The 15953-nt window shown below is 43.8% G+C and overlaps 1 protein-coding gene across 1 annotated transcript in view; it reads right to left on the bottom strand.

Annotated features, from left to right (window-relative positions):
- SMARCA5 (SNF2 related chromatin remodeling ATPase 5) overlaps positions 1-8282 on the bottom strand; it is a 43879-nt gene extending 35597 nt beyond the window's left edge. Inside the window, exons 1-4 of the mRNA XM_074950931.1 lie at positions 7934-8282; positions 4463-4537; positions 2131-2297; positions 1101-1201 (exon numbers count right to left, since the gene is read on the bottom strand). Coding sequence (XP_074807032.1) covers positions 1101-1201; positions 2131-2297; positions 4463-4537; positions 7934-8068 — 478 coding nt within the window. The 5' untranslated portion in view covers positions 8069-8282. The remainder of the gene's footprint in view (positions 1-1100; positions 1202-2130; positions 2298-4462; positions 4538-7933) is intronic.
- Between the last annotated feature and the right edge of the window lie 7671 nt (positions 8283-15953).

Here is a 15953-nt window from a genome sequence, read left to right as displayed (position 1 = left end):
CTACCTTACAGTAAACTTCACTGTGCTACCAAGGAAAGCTACTTGCAGGCAGCAACGCTGTTACTGGAAATACTCTGGTGAGGACGCAGGAAGGAGAGAGAGTAGAGTCCTATTTTTCTACCCCCAGCTGCAGAGAAGAAAGTCCTGCATCTGCTGTTCATAGCAAAAGTTATTGAAATTACGCAGTACAAAAATTCCCTACTGTAGCACAGGTATCACATCTTCAGCATAAAATTATTTTTTTTTTGCAGAATCAAAACTCATCTTAAAAAAGTACATTTCCAGCCACATAGCAAGTTAAAAATTTAAACTGCCAGATCCTCAACAGATTCACGAATATCCAAAATCCAAACATTTGCAAATTTACAGTTTTCCATAAACTCAGTGGTTTCCAAACTGCGGGTCATGACCCAGTACTGGGTCGCAGAATGTAAGGCACTGGTTCGCAGCAGCTCCGGTCAGCACTGTCGACTGGGCTGTTAAAAGTCCCGTCGGTGGTGCTGCCTGGCTAAGGCAGGCTAGTTCCTACCTGTTCTGACACCACGCTGCGCCCTGGAAGCAGCCAGCAGCAGGTCCAGCTCCTAGGCGGGGGGCGGCTATGGGGCTCCGTGCACTGCCCCTCACCCCAAGCACTGGCGCCACACTCCCACTGGCCGGGAGCTGAGAGGGCGGGCGGTGCCTGAGGGCGAGAGCCACATGGAGCTGCTTGCACACCTCCACCTATGATCCAGACCTGCTGCTGGCTGCTTCCGGGGCGCAGCGTAATCCGCAGTGGCGGGACAGGCAGGAAACCTGCTTTAGCATCCCCGCTGCGCCGCTGACCGGAAGCCGCCCAAGGTAAGCCCACACCCCAACCCTCTGCCCTAGCATTGAGCATCCCCCGCGCCACCCACACACACCCCTACCTCCACTGGGCCACAGGCATCAATAATTTTCTTCAATTGGGTCGTCAGAAAAAAGATTTGAAAACCACTGTTCTAGATTATGGGGATCTTGCAGGAAAGACACGCTTCTCAGGAATGCAAGAATACTAGAAATAGAAGAATTGCAGGGTCCACTGAGATTTTACCAAGAACAAAGAATGAAAGAGCAAACCATACATGATGGAGAATCTTCAAATCGAGTGCATACATTAGTTGCCTTGGAGCTTTCTGTCAATAGCTCCTCATCTTCTTCCTGTTCTGTTCTACGATGTCGATAGCTAAAAGATCAAAAGTAAAATATAAAACAAATTTCAAACTAGATTGAGAAGACACCAGACTGCTCCATAATAAAATCTTGATACCATTCTTGATAGAGGTAAACAAGAGAGGTCTGAAGAAACTTGCAGACTGATTTCTTATAAACATTTGCAATATGCTTTGTAAGACCATGCTGTGGATAATTACTCTTTCCACAGCATGGTCTTACATGCTCATCTACTGTTTTGTGTCACCATGTTTGCTGATTTATGTTGATTGGAGTAGTTAGTGCTGTGCTGACAGCTCGACTTCCAGCTGCATTTATCTGTGTGTAGAAGAAATATTCTCTCTCCTTCTGTTACTACCAGGGCTCCAATACAAGGGTAGGGAGCAAAATGCTTGCAGGAGGGCAAAAATGCAAAGACTATAGGAAGGATGCTAACATTATCCTCTAACAGGGAGGTTGTACTTTTAACAGGCAGTTTCTAAGCTTCTGCAAAGCTTCTCAGAGGCAGCTGCTCAAGAGCTCTCTTTCAGGAGTTAGAAAAATATCTACAACTTTATAAACGGCAATAAAAGCAAAAACAAAATATATTTCTTTTTAGCATTTTGGTTCACCTACAAAATTCAGTACATGTGGATTCCCCAAGAGCTGTTAAATTTATTCCCCACCACCACCTTCTTTCTTCATTCACTTCATCACCGCAAAAATTATTTGGATTCTGACCAAAGTTCAATTTATAAACAGCAGTGGTTATTTTGCAAAATGACTCTCCATTTTATAATGCTGTATGGGTGTCTAAAAAACAAAGCCAAACCATCAGCAATTTTGAGAAGATACAGCAAAATACCCTCCAGCATCACTCATCTTTTAAAGGAAGTTCCTAATCTGCAAAAAAAAATACAGAAACATACTGCAGGCATAACTAGAAGAAGAGGTATTACTTACTCGCCAACTGACAGCAGATTCTGTTTCTCATCCTTTTTTATTCGTGGACGTCCTGGTTTCATTTTCAAAGGTGAAGTTGGAGTCTTTTGAGCAGCAGGCTGAATGAAATGAGCAAACAGCTCAGTCTGCTTTAACAGATACTCAAATCTGTTTGCTCTGTCTGTTTGCTGTTGATATAATGAAAAACAAGTCACTTGAGCAAGTGAGACATTACAATATGCTCATATTATAAAAATTTAGAATCTATTTACAATGAATGGCTTAGAATGATTCAAATTTGAATGTATATTCTTTAAAATAGGTAGCTACAAAAGTTAATGGCTGTGAAATGGATTTGAGCCCATCAAACGAGAGCCCATCAAATATCCCAGAATAAGTCTAGGCCAAGGTCACAGAGGACACCTGAATAAGACTGAAATCTAGCTTTGAGACCAGGAAGCTCCAAAATACAAATTGCTATGTCCAAGACTGAAGAAACCCCTGTATATGAGAAGTCTGGTTTATTATGGTGAAGCACCAGTAGGCCCAAGACAACCTTTTTGTAAGTAAACCAATGTAGTGTTGTCAGTGTGCAGACTCACAAAGTCTTAGTGCAACCGCTGTCCATAATTTTGGCAGGAAACAGCAGTATTAAACTGACAAAGATCCTTAATTTTCAACGTTAATAATTCAGCATCACAAGGGACGCAGTGAACTAAGAACATCCACTTCAGTTTCACGCTTCTGCAGCTTAGTAAAGCTATAAGCAGACACAGGTACTTGAGTTATTAATAGGAAGGATGTAAAAAAGGAAGCTTTGACAGGAGAGTAGATAGGGTGGTGGATGGCCTCATTCCCTACATACCAGCCAGAGTTTGACAGAAGATCATCCATTAACTTGTTATGAATGCTAGTGATATCCCCTCTTAAAGCAGCCAGTGACATCCCCTTTTAAAGCAGGGGGGGGGGGGGAGGAGAGAGGGCAGGTCTTCCCAGCAGTATTGCCCCTACACCTCAGTTCTTCTATATCAGGTTCTGATGTCTAGTACATTTTGCAAGCCCTGGATTAAGTCACCAACCCAAGGTCACACTATGACTCAGAGTCAGGATTAGAACTCAGAATTTCCTGCCTCCCAGTCTAGTATGCTAGTCCACTAAATCATGCTACTTCAGAAGACTCTGCCTACTTTGAAGCCTTCCCATCTCAAATCTATTTTGCCTGGTAATTAATACAACTTCAGAGAACTTTCAGCACCAACACAGAGCTTTCTGCTGCATAGCTTTTTATTCTTCCCTCACACTACAACTACCTCTCTTTTACTGTATAGGGCAGTTGTCCCCAAACTTTTTATGGCCACACCCTCCTTACCCCTGTTGCCCGCTCCCCCCCCCCCCCCGTCAGGGGGCAGGGCTGGAGCAGGGAGCAAAGCTGCAGCCAAGGGCTGAGGTTGCGGGAGAGCGTGAAGCCACAGCCAAGTGCTGAGGCTGCAACAGAGCTGGGAGCAGGGCTGGGTGGCACTCCCTCCCCACCCCCCATGCGGGCTGGCCCAGCCCTGCCCCCACAAAGTTCCTCCACACCACTCTAGGGGTGTGGCACCCCACAGTTTGGGGACAACTGGTATAGGGCTATAGCATTTGAAGTAAAAAATGTAAGATACTAAACTTTTTTTTCCAAGAGCAGGAAAATAAAGGCCATGGTCATTAGACCTTATCTGACCCTATATTTTAAGAAAGTTATGGAGTAATTCTATGGGGTTTTGATTTAAGATACTGATGGGCTCCCTCAGACCAGATACAAGTTCCTGTTTCAGAGGGTGAATGATTATTTCTCAACTTCTCTTAAGGTGGCCTGAGTCCTTTGCACGACCAGGCACAACTGCCTCAAGAGTCTATAGACACAGCTCTGAACTAGCCGGAGGATGCATAACATATGCGAAGTGTTCCCTCCCTCCAGAAGCTCAGTACATCACCACCATTCCACTCACAACACAAGTGGAAAGAATCAAGTTCTGAACAATGTGTCACAAGGCAGATCTTCACATTACACCACTCCTTGTAAACAGTACCCCCAAAATGCTAGGATATCTCACTTCATTTAGACCACTAAAAATTGCAGAAGCTTGTACCATGTCAAGGCATGTGGGAAAATAAGGGAGGAGCAGAGGACAAAATATGAAGAGGAAGCAGCCTACAAATCTCAAAATGAAGATTTCTGCAGAAATGCCTAGTCAGAGTACCAGGAAACAAGTTAAGACGTCTCAAATAAGAGCAAGAAATTAACTTTTCTATAAAAAGCAATTACATCAATAGTGGCTATTTGTACCATATTGCACATGTGCTCAAAATTACAAACCATTTTCTCTTCATATGTAGGATCTGGTTCCTGGATTTCTTTTTGTTTTCCTGGTGATGCATCATCAAAAACTTCCTAGGAGGGAAAAAAATTAAACACAAATTGAACTCTCCTTTATAAAGATATCCAGCCTTGCGCAGAAATCATCTTATTTTATTCATGTTACCATTTATCCAGAGGATGAAACCTCTATCTCAATTCCTTGATACATTCAAACCAAGATCAATTTTACTTACCAAGAATTGCACTGTTTTAATTTTAGTTTTGACCTAGTGGCAGGGTGGCAAATTAATAAGGAGGTGCCATTTGATTTTCTTTTGCCTACCAAACCAACTAATTATCACTGATGATTAGATTTGGGACAAAAAAGTCTCCATTCAGTAATTTGATTCCACCCCACACACATTTCCCTTTTTGGAAAGGGGGGGGGAAGGCGAAGGTATTTTCTTTGACTACCCTTTCAGATAGGGAATAAATAAAATCCCATTCTCCCCTCTGGCAATAAAGTACTCTGTTTCATCTCCATAACCCCATCACACAAGTGCATCTCCATTAACAATTTACAAGTTTCACTCTGCTCCTAGTGCTAGGAACAGAGGCAATGTGTAGTGGAAGTGGAAATACTACTGGCATGATCCTCCCCCATGCAACTGTCCTGAGGGGGCATTTTACAACATATGTTCTGAAGGAGGTTGGGGAAGAGAATGAGATATCTACAGACAATTACCATCCACCATCTGTTTAGATTAGATGGCCTATGCAAAAAGTTATTTACCTCACTTCAGTCCCTAGTGGCCAGTGGGTAATGGACAAGTAATATCAAAACAGAACAGGCAGGAACATACACAAAGCAAAGGATGGAAAAGAAAGAATAGAGACATAAAAAGGAGACATAGTAAGTACTGTGCCAAGGCAAGACTTATCAAAAGGGGATATGAAAATGTAAAAGCAGAATTTTAATTTGCCAGTAAAGAGGGAAGGATCCAACAGAAAAGAGGTGGAAAATTCACTGCACTAAGGCAGTAGTTCTCAACCTTTTCTATACCAGACTGTGCTGCCCATCTAGCCAGGGTCTACTTGAAACCCTCTCCTGCTTTTTGCTAAGAGAGGAGGAGAACTGTTGTGAACCCTGCACAGGAGACAGACACTTTTGACAAGTTATTCACATAAATCTATACACATACAAATGATTACACTGTACAACTTTAAAAAGACAATGAATGGGCAGCAACTGTAGACTGAATTTAGGACAAGCATTTCCCTCTTAACATGCCAATAAGATTTTGAAACCAGGAGTTCATAAAATAGTCAAGACACCATTAAACACTTCTTCAACCAAGTTTGAATTCACATAATGCTTGAAGTTTTGTAAATAAATCAGCTGTTCTTTTTTCCTCTTTTGAAAGTGTAACATTATATGTTGCTGGCCTCCTCTGTATAAGAAGGAACTACATGAACAAAAATTCTCAGATGAAAATTACCTAATTATGGCATGTTTCCCAAAATGGAAGCTATACTTTCCATCCAAAGAAGTGTCATTGCTCTTCATGGCTTCCTAGGATGTGTCTACATTAGCATTTTTCCTTCACGTCTCCTACCACTGATAGCAACAAGATTCCCTGTCCACCAACATTTTTATCACCATATCTCCTCTAACCCTTAGAACACCAGCAGCTAGTCTACACTAGCTTTTTCACCATTGTTACTAATAGAAGAGTTACATCAGTAGTGGTGCAATGGTGGGAGATTAAAAAAATGCTAGCGCAGACAAGACCCTAGTAGCTCTTCATATAGGATGAAGGAAGTGAGTTTATGGCTGGGATCTGATTGCCTCTTTGGCTAGTTAAGCAACCTCGGGGGGGGGGGGGGGGGGAGAGCAAATCTGGTAACAACAGCTAAAGGTCTTTCATTCTGAATCAACGTAAATCAATATTCCAGAGGAAGGAGGCAGAGCACTTATAAATCTTCATCAGGAAACTTTCCAATCCAGTTAAAAAAAGAAATACCAAATATAGTATGTCAAGAAATAATTTTAAACATACATCCAAAGTAGTCTGGTTTCTTCTTAATAGAACTATAACTATACAAAAGACAAAAACCACATACATCAAAAATCCTTGTTTAACAGCTTCCCACTTAGCTTTTACTTTTTTTTTTTTAACAGCCCTAACTCTACGTTGCCTTACTTTTGTAGGTTTAAATAGTATTTATTACACCAATGCTTTAGTGATTTGTTCATCTAAAGAAGCTACTTAAAAATATGTAATTTGCAAACTAGTCAGATTACGTAGGTTGACTATAAAGAATGATTCAAAACATGAAATGTTCAGCAATAAAAAAGACAAACTGGTGTCCATGTATGGCTAAAGAAACAAATGCTGTTTCAAAACAATTATCTCTAGGCATTAGTTCAAATCCCAGGTTTTCCTAAACCCTGGAAATTTCTGGATTAGGCACGTGTTGCCAAAATAAGACATTTCAGATCACAGAAAATGCCACTGATTTATAAAACATTGCTAAATGTACTCAATTTTTCCATAATTTAAAGAGAAAACATAGCTAAACATAAGTCTTTGTTGGGATGCTCACTTTGGAAGAGAAGACGAATGAATTCAACTGTTAACGTGTGAGGATTTCAGTGTGCCTTCAACATCCACATTTCAGATTAATTTTTTAAAATCGTCAGTTAGTCAAAGCGCATCCCGTCGATATTTCTTGGTGTTCTCATCTTTCTAGAAGTTTGTAGTACACCAACAATGGGCGAGGGGGAGGGGACCTCTTGTTTGAATGGATTGATGTACACAGCGCCCACCGAAATGACAGGCCGGGCAATGAACAGAAAAAGAGCAACAACGCTGAAGGGAAGTTGAGAGGGAGGAGACTCTACTTTCTGCTCGAAGCATTTGTAACAGCTGCTCTTTATGCCGCACAACAGCTACCCGCTTCCCAGCCCCTTGGGAACTCGAGAGACTCCCACAGCCCCTGCACACAAGGAGACGCGACGCCCGTTTCCTGACCCCCACCCCCCATTCATTCCTGAACCCAGGGGAGGAAGGCGACGCGCACACGCTGTGCGGAGTAGGCGGCCAGCGAGGGAGGCATCTCCGCTGCCGCTCTGCGCCTCCTCACACACGCCGCTAAGGGCTCCTCATCCGCCCGCCCGCTCTATTGTCTCTGCCCCACGCGGCTCCCGCACCCAGCCCTCGTGGCACGGCGCGACGGGCGGCGGGTAGAAAGGGGCTCGGGCACCGGCTACCGCGTGGCGCTACGAACAGACCGGGAGGGGACTCTGCCCGGCTCATCCCCGCCCCGGGCCCCCTCTCCCCAAGTGGGGGGCAAAGGGGCCCCGAGTGTCCGGAGGGGACCGCTGGGGCCGGAGCAGGAGAACCCCGGAGTGGGAATCGGGGCACCACAGCCCAGGGCGGTCTCTCCTCGCTCACACTCCTATTCCTCGGGGACGGGGGTCCTCACCTCCATGTCAGCGTCGCCCGCGGCGGGGGGTGGTGCCCCCGCGGCCTCGCTGCCGTTGTTAGTGGTTGCGGGAGGCGCGGTGCTGGCGGGGGGCAGGGTCTCATCGGGCGGCGGCTCCTGGTGCCCGGCGGACATGATCCCGGTGCGCCCGCCCCGCAGACAATGCCGGGCCGGGACCCCGCTCCCGCTGTGCCGGTTGGGCGGGGAGGAGGAGCGACCCTTCACACAGCTGCTGGAGGGGATGGGGGGGCGCCGCTCACAGACTCCGCGCTGAGGCCCCCCGTCACTGCTGCCGCCCCGGCTTTCTCAGCGCGCTCCCCACCAACCAGGAACCAACCCAGCCGGCTTCCAGATATCGCGAGAACTCTAGCAGGGAGCGAACGGACCTGCGCAGCCAACACTTCCCCGGTTGGGCAACTCCCGCACCCCTGCCAACCCACGAGGTGCTGCTACTACTACGAGTCTTCTACGAAAAAGGAGGCGGGGCCGCGCTCGCGCGAGGATTTAGGTCGGGACAACCGCAGGCTTATTGCGTCACTACTTCTCCCCCTCCCCCACGTATAGGGTGGTGTAAAAGGAGCGGCGAGGCAGAGCCTAATGATGGAGCCCCGCCCCCATGCAGCGTCACACCTGGGGGGTGGAGTGCGCGGGGAATGGAATAAAGGGTTTAGCCCAGGCCCGGTAGGGGGTTAGGTCAGGCGCAGGGCCCGGGGCAGGGCGGCGGCGGCGGCGGCGGCACGCGTTTGCTATAGGAGGGGCTGGCGAAGCGGCGCGCTAGGGCCAGTCCCACGCGTCCTGCAGTCGGGGCTCAGACCCCCAACAGCCGTTACGTTAATTTTTTTTTTTAAAATACTGTTAAAATCACGGCTGCCTCTGTTTATTTGCCGGCTGGTTTGCGCGTTTTGCCAGACCGCTGAGCAGGGCCGCGCAGAGCGTTAGGGGCCCAGAGCAAAACCTTCAACTGAGGGGGCGCCTCCATCCTTCTGAAGCGCCTGGCCCCTGGGACTCTCTACCCGTCCTCTCCCAAGCGGCTCCCCGCTTGTAAGCATCGCCCTTGAGTGATGGGTCTCTGCAGCTTCCTGTCCTGGCCCCAGGGCTGAGAGGAGCCGGTTTCACCTGGCCTCGTGCACCCAGCGCGCACCTTGGCTAGAGCGGTGCAGCGCCCGACGCCCCAGCTTGCAGTGCTCCTCGCACCATGGGGCCCAGCGCACCCTGCCTGATGTTGTTCCACAGGTTGGGGGACCCTCCCCCCTTTCAAACACAGGGCCTGGTGCAAACTGCCCCTTGTGCATTCTCCCCCTTGCCCTGGCCAGCCCTGGTGCTTGCTGACTACAGCTGTTTTTTGTATAAGGGACTGGTTGCTCCTTATCGCAGGAGAGAGCTCTCCCAGCCACAAAATAAAACCACTCCCAGCGAGGGGTGGTAGCTTCGTCAACAGGAGCGTGGTTCCTGCTTATGAAGTGCTGTCTAGTTCAGGGGATGTTTTTTCACACTCTTGAGCAACAAAAGTGCTGGTGTAGACAGAGCCTGAGCCATGTAGTTTCCTAGACACCCTCCACCAACTTCTGGAACAACTGTGCAACCACCTAAGGACCACTCTTACATGGGTACAGTTGTCCTAGGCAGATATTTTAGCCATTGGATCTACAGTGGTTAGAGAGCTAATGCCCAAAGCCCCTACTCCTTGGAAAAATGAGAGGTGCAAGGAACTGAAGACCAGATTTTTAAACATATGTAAGTGCCATTTTCAAAGCACCTATGCACTTTTGAAAATGTCACTGTGTACCTATCTGCATCTTTAGGCACCTAAATACTTTTTAAAATCTTGCCCTCAGTTCTCCTGCAGAGCTGCTTGATAGCTTACTATTCCTTTTTTCCCTACCCCAGAATGGTATTGTGGGGTTTAATCTATTGAGGTTTTAATACTATGTCGATTACCATGGTATCGGGAACTCAAGCTGTAATAAGAACTGAATTTGTTACAAGAGAAAAGAGTCAGCTTATGTGATTAACAGACAGCTTTTTGAAAAAATGAAGATTCTCTGCCAGTATGATTGTGTGGACACACATAGAAAGATGTCCAGCTATTAGGGCTTTTAATATGTTGCTCTTACCTAAAATGTACCACTGATGCTGCTGAATCCTTTGAAGATATTCCATTGTGATATCTCTGCACTGATAGAACATACTAAAAAAATAAAACCTAGGTGAAGATGCAGTGAAGCGGCAGAATACCAGCAGCAAAGCAGTTAAAAATATCTAACCTTAGATTTGTGCACTAAGTGCCTTGCATAACCAGGTGAGTTATACAAAAAATAAATGTCAAGAATGTAATTGTTCACACTGTAAATAAAAAGTAAAATAAATATTGGAAAATGACATCATTCAGCTATTTGTTTTTCCTACTTTTTTCTTTCGTGAATTTTTTAAAATGAGATGATTTGAAAATCCTTGCTCATTCCGCTTCCTGCTTCTGCCAATAGGATCAAAAACGGATGGCAAACACACACAGTGAGGAGACTACCACAACTTGTGCTAAAAAAGGGAAAGAAAGCCTCTAGCACCCAGCATATTAAAACAGTCTTCTATCCAAGTACTAACAGGGCCAAAATCCACTTAGCTTCCAAGATCAGGTATTTTCTGGGTCATATAGTCACAGATAGTTATTCCTTTTAGACATGATTCTTTTATCTTTTTCACACCTACAGTTAACAGGATTGGTAGTTTTCAGTGGAATAGATGGGGGGAGTGTCATTTTGAAAAAAACCAAGAAGTTTTTGTGTTTGTTTAAAAAATTTTAAAATTAAGACTGAGTAAATAAAATTGAAAGTAACAACCAGGGTATTGTAATTTTCATTAAAGCATTAGGCAGGTAGCAAGAGCTGGAAGGCAGTGGTTATTGCATTCAGTAATATTTATCATTTATGATGGCTAGCATCTTCTGTGCTATGCCATAGCATCCCATTTTTATATCACAACATAATATTTTGTCTTACCAGTAGAAGTTTTGAGACATAGGCCATTTCTACACTTACAAGCTTACAGAACTTGTAAGAGCACTTGTGTAGCTGTGTTATGCCAACGGGAGAGAGCTCTCCTGTCGACATAATAAAACCAGCTCATATGCCGGAAAAATTTATGTTGCTCAGGGAATGGTTTTTTCACACCCTTAAGCGACAAAAGTTTTGCCAATATAAGTGCTAGTATAGACATGGTCTCAGTGTCCTAAACCCTTGAACCTCAGTGCTTTCCTGTAAAGATAAGGGTGACAGTCTTTTTTATTTTCACAGGACCTACCCCATTTGTATATGTTCATCACGTTGTAGAGAATTATTTTAAAATGTCCATAATTTTGAGGGTTGAAAAATATAGGAGACAAAATATCTAGTTGCAGTTCATCTGCATGTATCACTATCTAGGCCCTTCTCCGGTAATAAGTTGTATACATTCATACTTCTGTGGAGCAGTTTGCAGTAGCAGGACCCTAGATTTTAAACTCTTTGGGCCAAGAATGTAATGTTATTACATGGCACTGAATGATGTTGTGAGGTGCAATTTTATCCCACAGCAGGGGCATTTGAAGATGGCAACCATTAACTGTCTCCAATGTTTCTTTCCCCCCTTACTGAGTAGCGTTTTCTCTCTCCCTTTTCTCTCTGTCTTTGACCTTGAAAAGGCAGACCCATTTTTGTTCCAAACTTTAAAAAAAAAAAAAGTTCACTTATGTAGAGATCAAAGCTTGGTGAACGTTTGACAAAAATGATTAGCAACTGAAAACATCAATGTAGAATGGAAACAGGGAACCATAACTATAGTTGTCTCTACACAGTCCGGCTATATAATTAGTTATCAAATATTGATTACTCACTTGAAGCCATTAAGACTGCGCATGGGCACAAAGGTCCAGCCACATGCAGGATCAGGACCTTGGACTGGACACTACTGTTTTCTTTCATATGTACCTAAGCAGCCAGGTGAGCAGGGAGATGCTGACACTAGAAACAGATACATCAGAAACACAATTAAAAAGAAAAGGGAAAGAGAATTTCAACTAGAGGAGAAAATGAAGAACTATTAGGTCTGGGAGCAGCATGGAGGACACAGATCATTTTTTAAAAACTGAAATAGATATGCAGATCAGAAAATAAAGCAGGGAAAGAAAGCGGGAAGAGAAAAGATTAACAAAGTGGAAAAGAAGACAAAAATCTCCATGACAAGGAAACACGTGAAAGACTTAAAATTCAATACAAAAAAGTAGCAATGTTAGATTATAAGACAATATTAACAGAGGTCTCATACTGAGAGCAGAAGAGGCATTAAGAGACTTGTCACAGGCCAGCATACAAGCTAGCTAAAAACCAGAGCAGCATATGAACCTGCACAGACTGACTGAAAAAAACAGTTGAGAAATAACACTTACAGCATTTGTGAATATGCAACAAGAAAAAAGTACTTAAATTACAGTTTTTCTTTGTGTGAAATTTCTCAGGCAATGTCTTTCAATTTCGTTGAACACTTGTTCTTAAATATTTTTTTGTTGTTGTTAAACAAGTAAACCACATATGAGCTACTTTAAAGGATCCTATTAGCTGAACAAGAATGGACAACTAGAAAAAGGCAAATATGGTGCTCATATTTTAAAAAGGGAAGAAAGAGAACCCGGGGAACTACAGACTGGTCAGCCTCACTTCAGTCCCCAGCAAAATCATGGAGCAGGTCCTCAAGAAATCCATTTTGAAGCACTTGGAGAAGAGGAAGGTGGTCAGGAACAGTCAACGTGGATTCACCAAGGGCAAGTCATGCCTGACCAACCTGATTGCCTTCTATGATGAAATAACTGGCTCTGTGGATATGGGGAAAGCGGTGGATGTGATATATCTTGACTTTAGCAAAGCTTTTGATACAGTCTCCCAAAGTATTCTTGCCAGCAAGTTAGAGAAGTATGGATTGGATGAATTGACTATAAGGTGGATAGAAAGCTGGCTAGATTGTTGGACTCAATGGGTAGTGATCAACAGCTTGATGTCTAGTTGGCCGCCGGTATCAAGCAGAGTGCCCCAAGGGCCAGTCCTAGGGCCAGTTTTGTTCAACATCTTTATTAATGATCTGGATGATGGGATTAATTGCACCCTCAGCAAGTTTGCAGATGAACTAAGCTGGGGGGAGAGGTAGATACGCTGGACGGTAGGGCTAGGGTCCAGAGTGACCTAGACAAATTGGAGGATTGGGCCAAAAGAAATCTGATGAGGTTCAACAAGGACAAGTGCAGAGGTTTCATGTATAAGGAAGAATCTCATGCACCGCTACAGGCTGGGGACCGACTGGTTAAGCGGCAGTTCTGCAGAAAAGGACCTGGGGATTACAGTGGATGAGAAGCTGGATATGAATCAGCAGTGTGCCCTTGTTGCCAAGAAGGCCAATGGCATATTGAGCTGTAATAGTACTAGTATTGCCAGCAGATGGAGGGAAGTGATTATTCCCCTCTATTTGGCACTGGTGAGGCCACACCTGGAGTATTGCATACAGTTTTGGTCCTCCCACTACAGAAGGGATGTGGACAAATTGGAGAGAGTCCAGTGGATGGCAATGAAAATGATTAGGGGGTTGGGGCACATGACTTATCAGGAGAGGCTGAGGGAACTGGGGTTATTTAGTCTGCAGAAGATAAGAGGGGGGATTTGATAGCAGCCTTCAACTACCTGAAGTGAGTTCCAAAGAGGATGGAGCTAGGCTGTTCTCAGTGGTGGCAAATAACAGAACAAGAAGCAATGTTCTCAAGTTGCAGTGCGGGAGGTCTAGGTTGGATATTAGGAAACACTATTTCACTAGGAGGGTGGTGAAGCACTGGAATGGGTTAACTAGGGAGGTGGTGGAATCTCCATCCTTAAAGATTTTTAAGGCCCGTCTTGACAAAGTCCTGGCTGGGATGATTTAGTTGGTGTTGGTCCTGCTTTGAGCAGGGGATTGGACTAGATGACCTCCTGAGGGCTCTTCCAACCCAAATATTCTATGATTCTATGAATGGTGTTAATGTGCACTGCTGTGCAGTTTTCAGTGTCTGTAAATCTTTTTAGAAGCTATGAAAATAAAAGAAACAACTGTGAAAGCATAACTGTTGATGGCCATATCACTCTGAATATGCCTGATCTTATCTGATTTCAAGAAGTTGAGCAAGGGCGAGCCTGGTAGTTATTTGGGTCAGAGACTGCCTGCATAGGTTTTCTTTCACACGAGGTGGTAGTGCTCTCGAAGTATTTTCTCCAGTCTCGTCCAACTCCTTTTAAACTAACAAGTAAGTGGCAAAGCAAAGGAGAAGGTAGGGACTTTCAAATTATCCTCATTTTTTAAATTCACATGAAAGGAATATAGGAAAAGCTAGCAAACGATGTTTACGAGAGCTCTAGTTTTTTTCAGAAGGGGTCACAGTTGCTTTCTTAGTGCTTTGTTTTCTCCTTGTTTCCAAATAATATAAATCACAAATACTGAAATATTGTTTTTCTACATCTGGTCAGTTAGAGAGTTCCATTCGTCCTTTTTCCTTTAACAGCTTTTTATATCCACTTCTTGGGAGGAAAAATTGAAATGGTATGTATAATAGACTGTCAATAATGGGGGAAAATGCTACACTCGTGGAAAAAAAAAGGGGCTTCACATGTCAACATCAGCCTCCCCTCCTGAGAATATTTAAATTGCCTTGTTAAGTCCCTTTCCCAGTTCTACTTTAGCATGCTTTAGTAGGGAAGCTGCCACACTGGCCCTGCTTTCTTCATAGGGTTGGTAGGAGCCCTTCTTTGCTGTTCTTGGGTGAAATCCTGGACCCACTGAAGTAGTCACTGGTCCCAGTGATCAACCGAGTGGATGCACTGAGCATAGAATCACACTGGAAATTGAGTGCATGAGTGGGCCTGTTTTAATGATACAAATCACTATCTCCATGATCCAGCAATACTTATTCCATCCTCAGGAGATCAGGAATTCTGCAGATCACAGTGGTGATAAGTCACATATATTTATTCGTAAGTATTACTGTGTCTCAATTTGACCCAGTCAGCTGAGATGCAGTCTTACAATACCAACACTATATGAACTCCAAGCTGTGAAACCCTCCAACAAAAAAACCCCAGCTTTTGTATGTCCATTTCAGCAATTCAGTGGAAATATAATGTTCACAAATAATGTACTATATATAATTAACTTCATATCTTCTTAGGTGCTGTTAAATTTAAGTACAGTGGGCACTACCTTGGATTTATTCAAGTTATGGTATAATGCTGCTAGGAAAATTAATGTTTCATACAAAATGAATAGTGTTAAGTATGTTTATAGTGCTCACACTAAATGTCATGAACTATAAGCCTACCATATTTTAGGGCTGTGTTTGCAATGCAGACTGTAAAAACACTGCCACATGTAGGAAAATACCAACTTAGTAGTCTTGAAACTAAAAATAAGCCATATAAAATCTGATAATATATCTGTGTCAAACTTTGCTTCTATGTGACTCTCACTTAAGTAAGAGAGAACCACATATGCCTGTCTAAAAACAGAATCTGGACATCAATTGCTTATATTTCTTACAGAGTTCCTTGGAGAATGAGTTTCTGTAACTGATTCTCTCTCTGGCTGAACAAAAATCAGAATAAAGAGTATGCTTCTTTTGTTTTTATTTACCAAACTTCTGTGACTGAAAGGCCTAATATACATGCATATTTACACTGTTTCATTGCACATACATACCTTCTCCTCAAAGTCCCAATTGTAGAAAGAAGCCTGCTCCTCTCTCTCTGTGATCAGACCTTGAGAGATATTGCTTCCTGGCAAAGGGCTGGAAGCCAACAGGCTCACTCAAAGGAGTCATTTGTTAACTATGCGACATTGGGCAAGTCACTTGACCTCTTCATGATTTAGTCAATTATGGTTTGAAAAAAGGGTAAAAATTTTGTTAATAAATTGGACTTTACTAAAAGCAGGTGTTGCATCAGTAAAGAACTGCTAGGACCCTGCTCCTGCATGCTCATAT

The sequence above is a fragment of the Natator depressus genome, chromosome 4 (assembly GCF_965152275.1).
Source record: "Natator depressus isolate rNatDep1 chromosome 4, rNatDep2.hap1, whole genome shotgun sequence".
NCBI lineage: Eukaryota > Metazoa > Chordata > Testudines > Cheloniidae > Natator > Natator depressus.
This window is presented reverse-complemented; position numbering and strand designations above follow the sequence as displayed.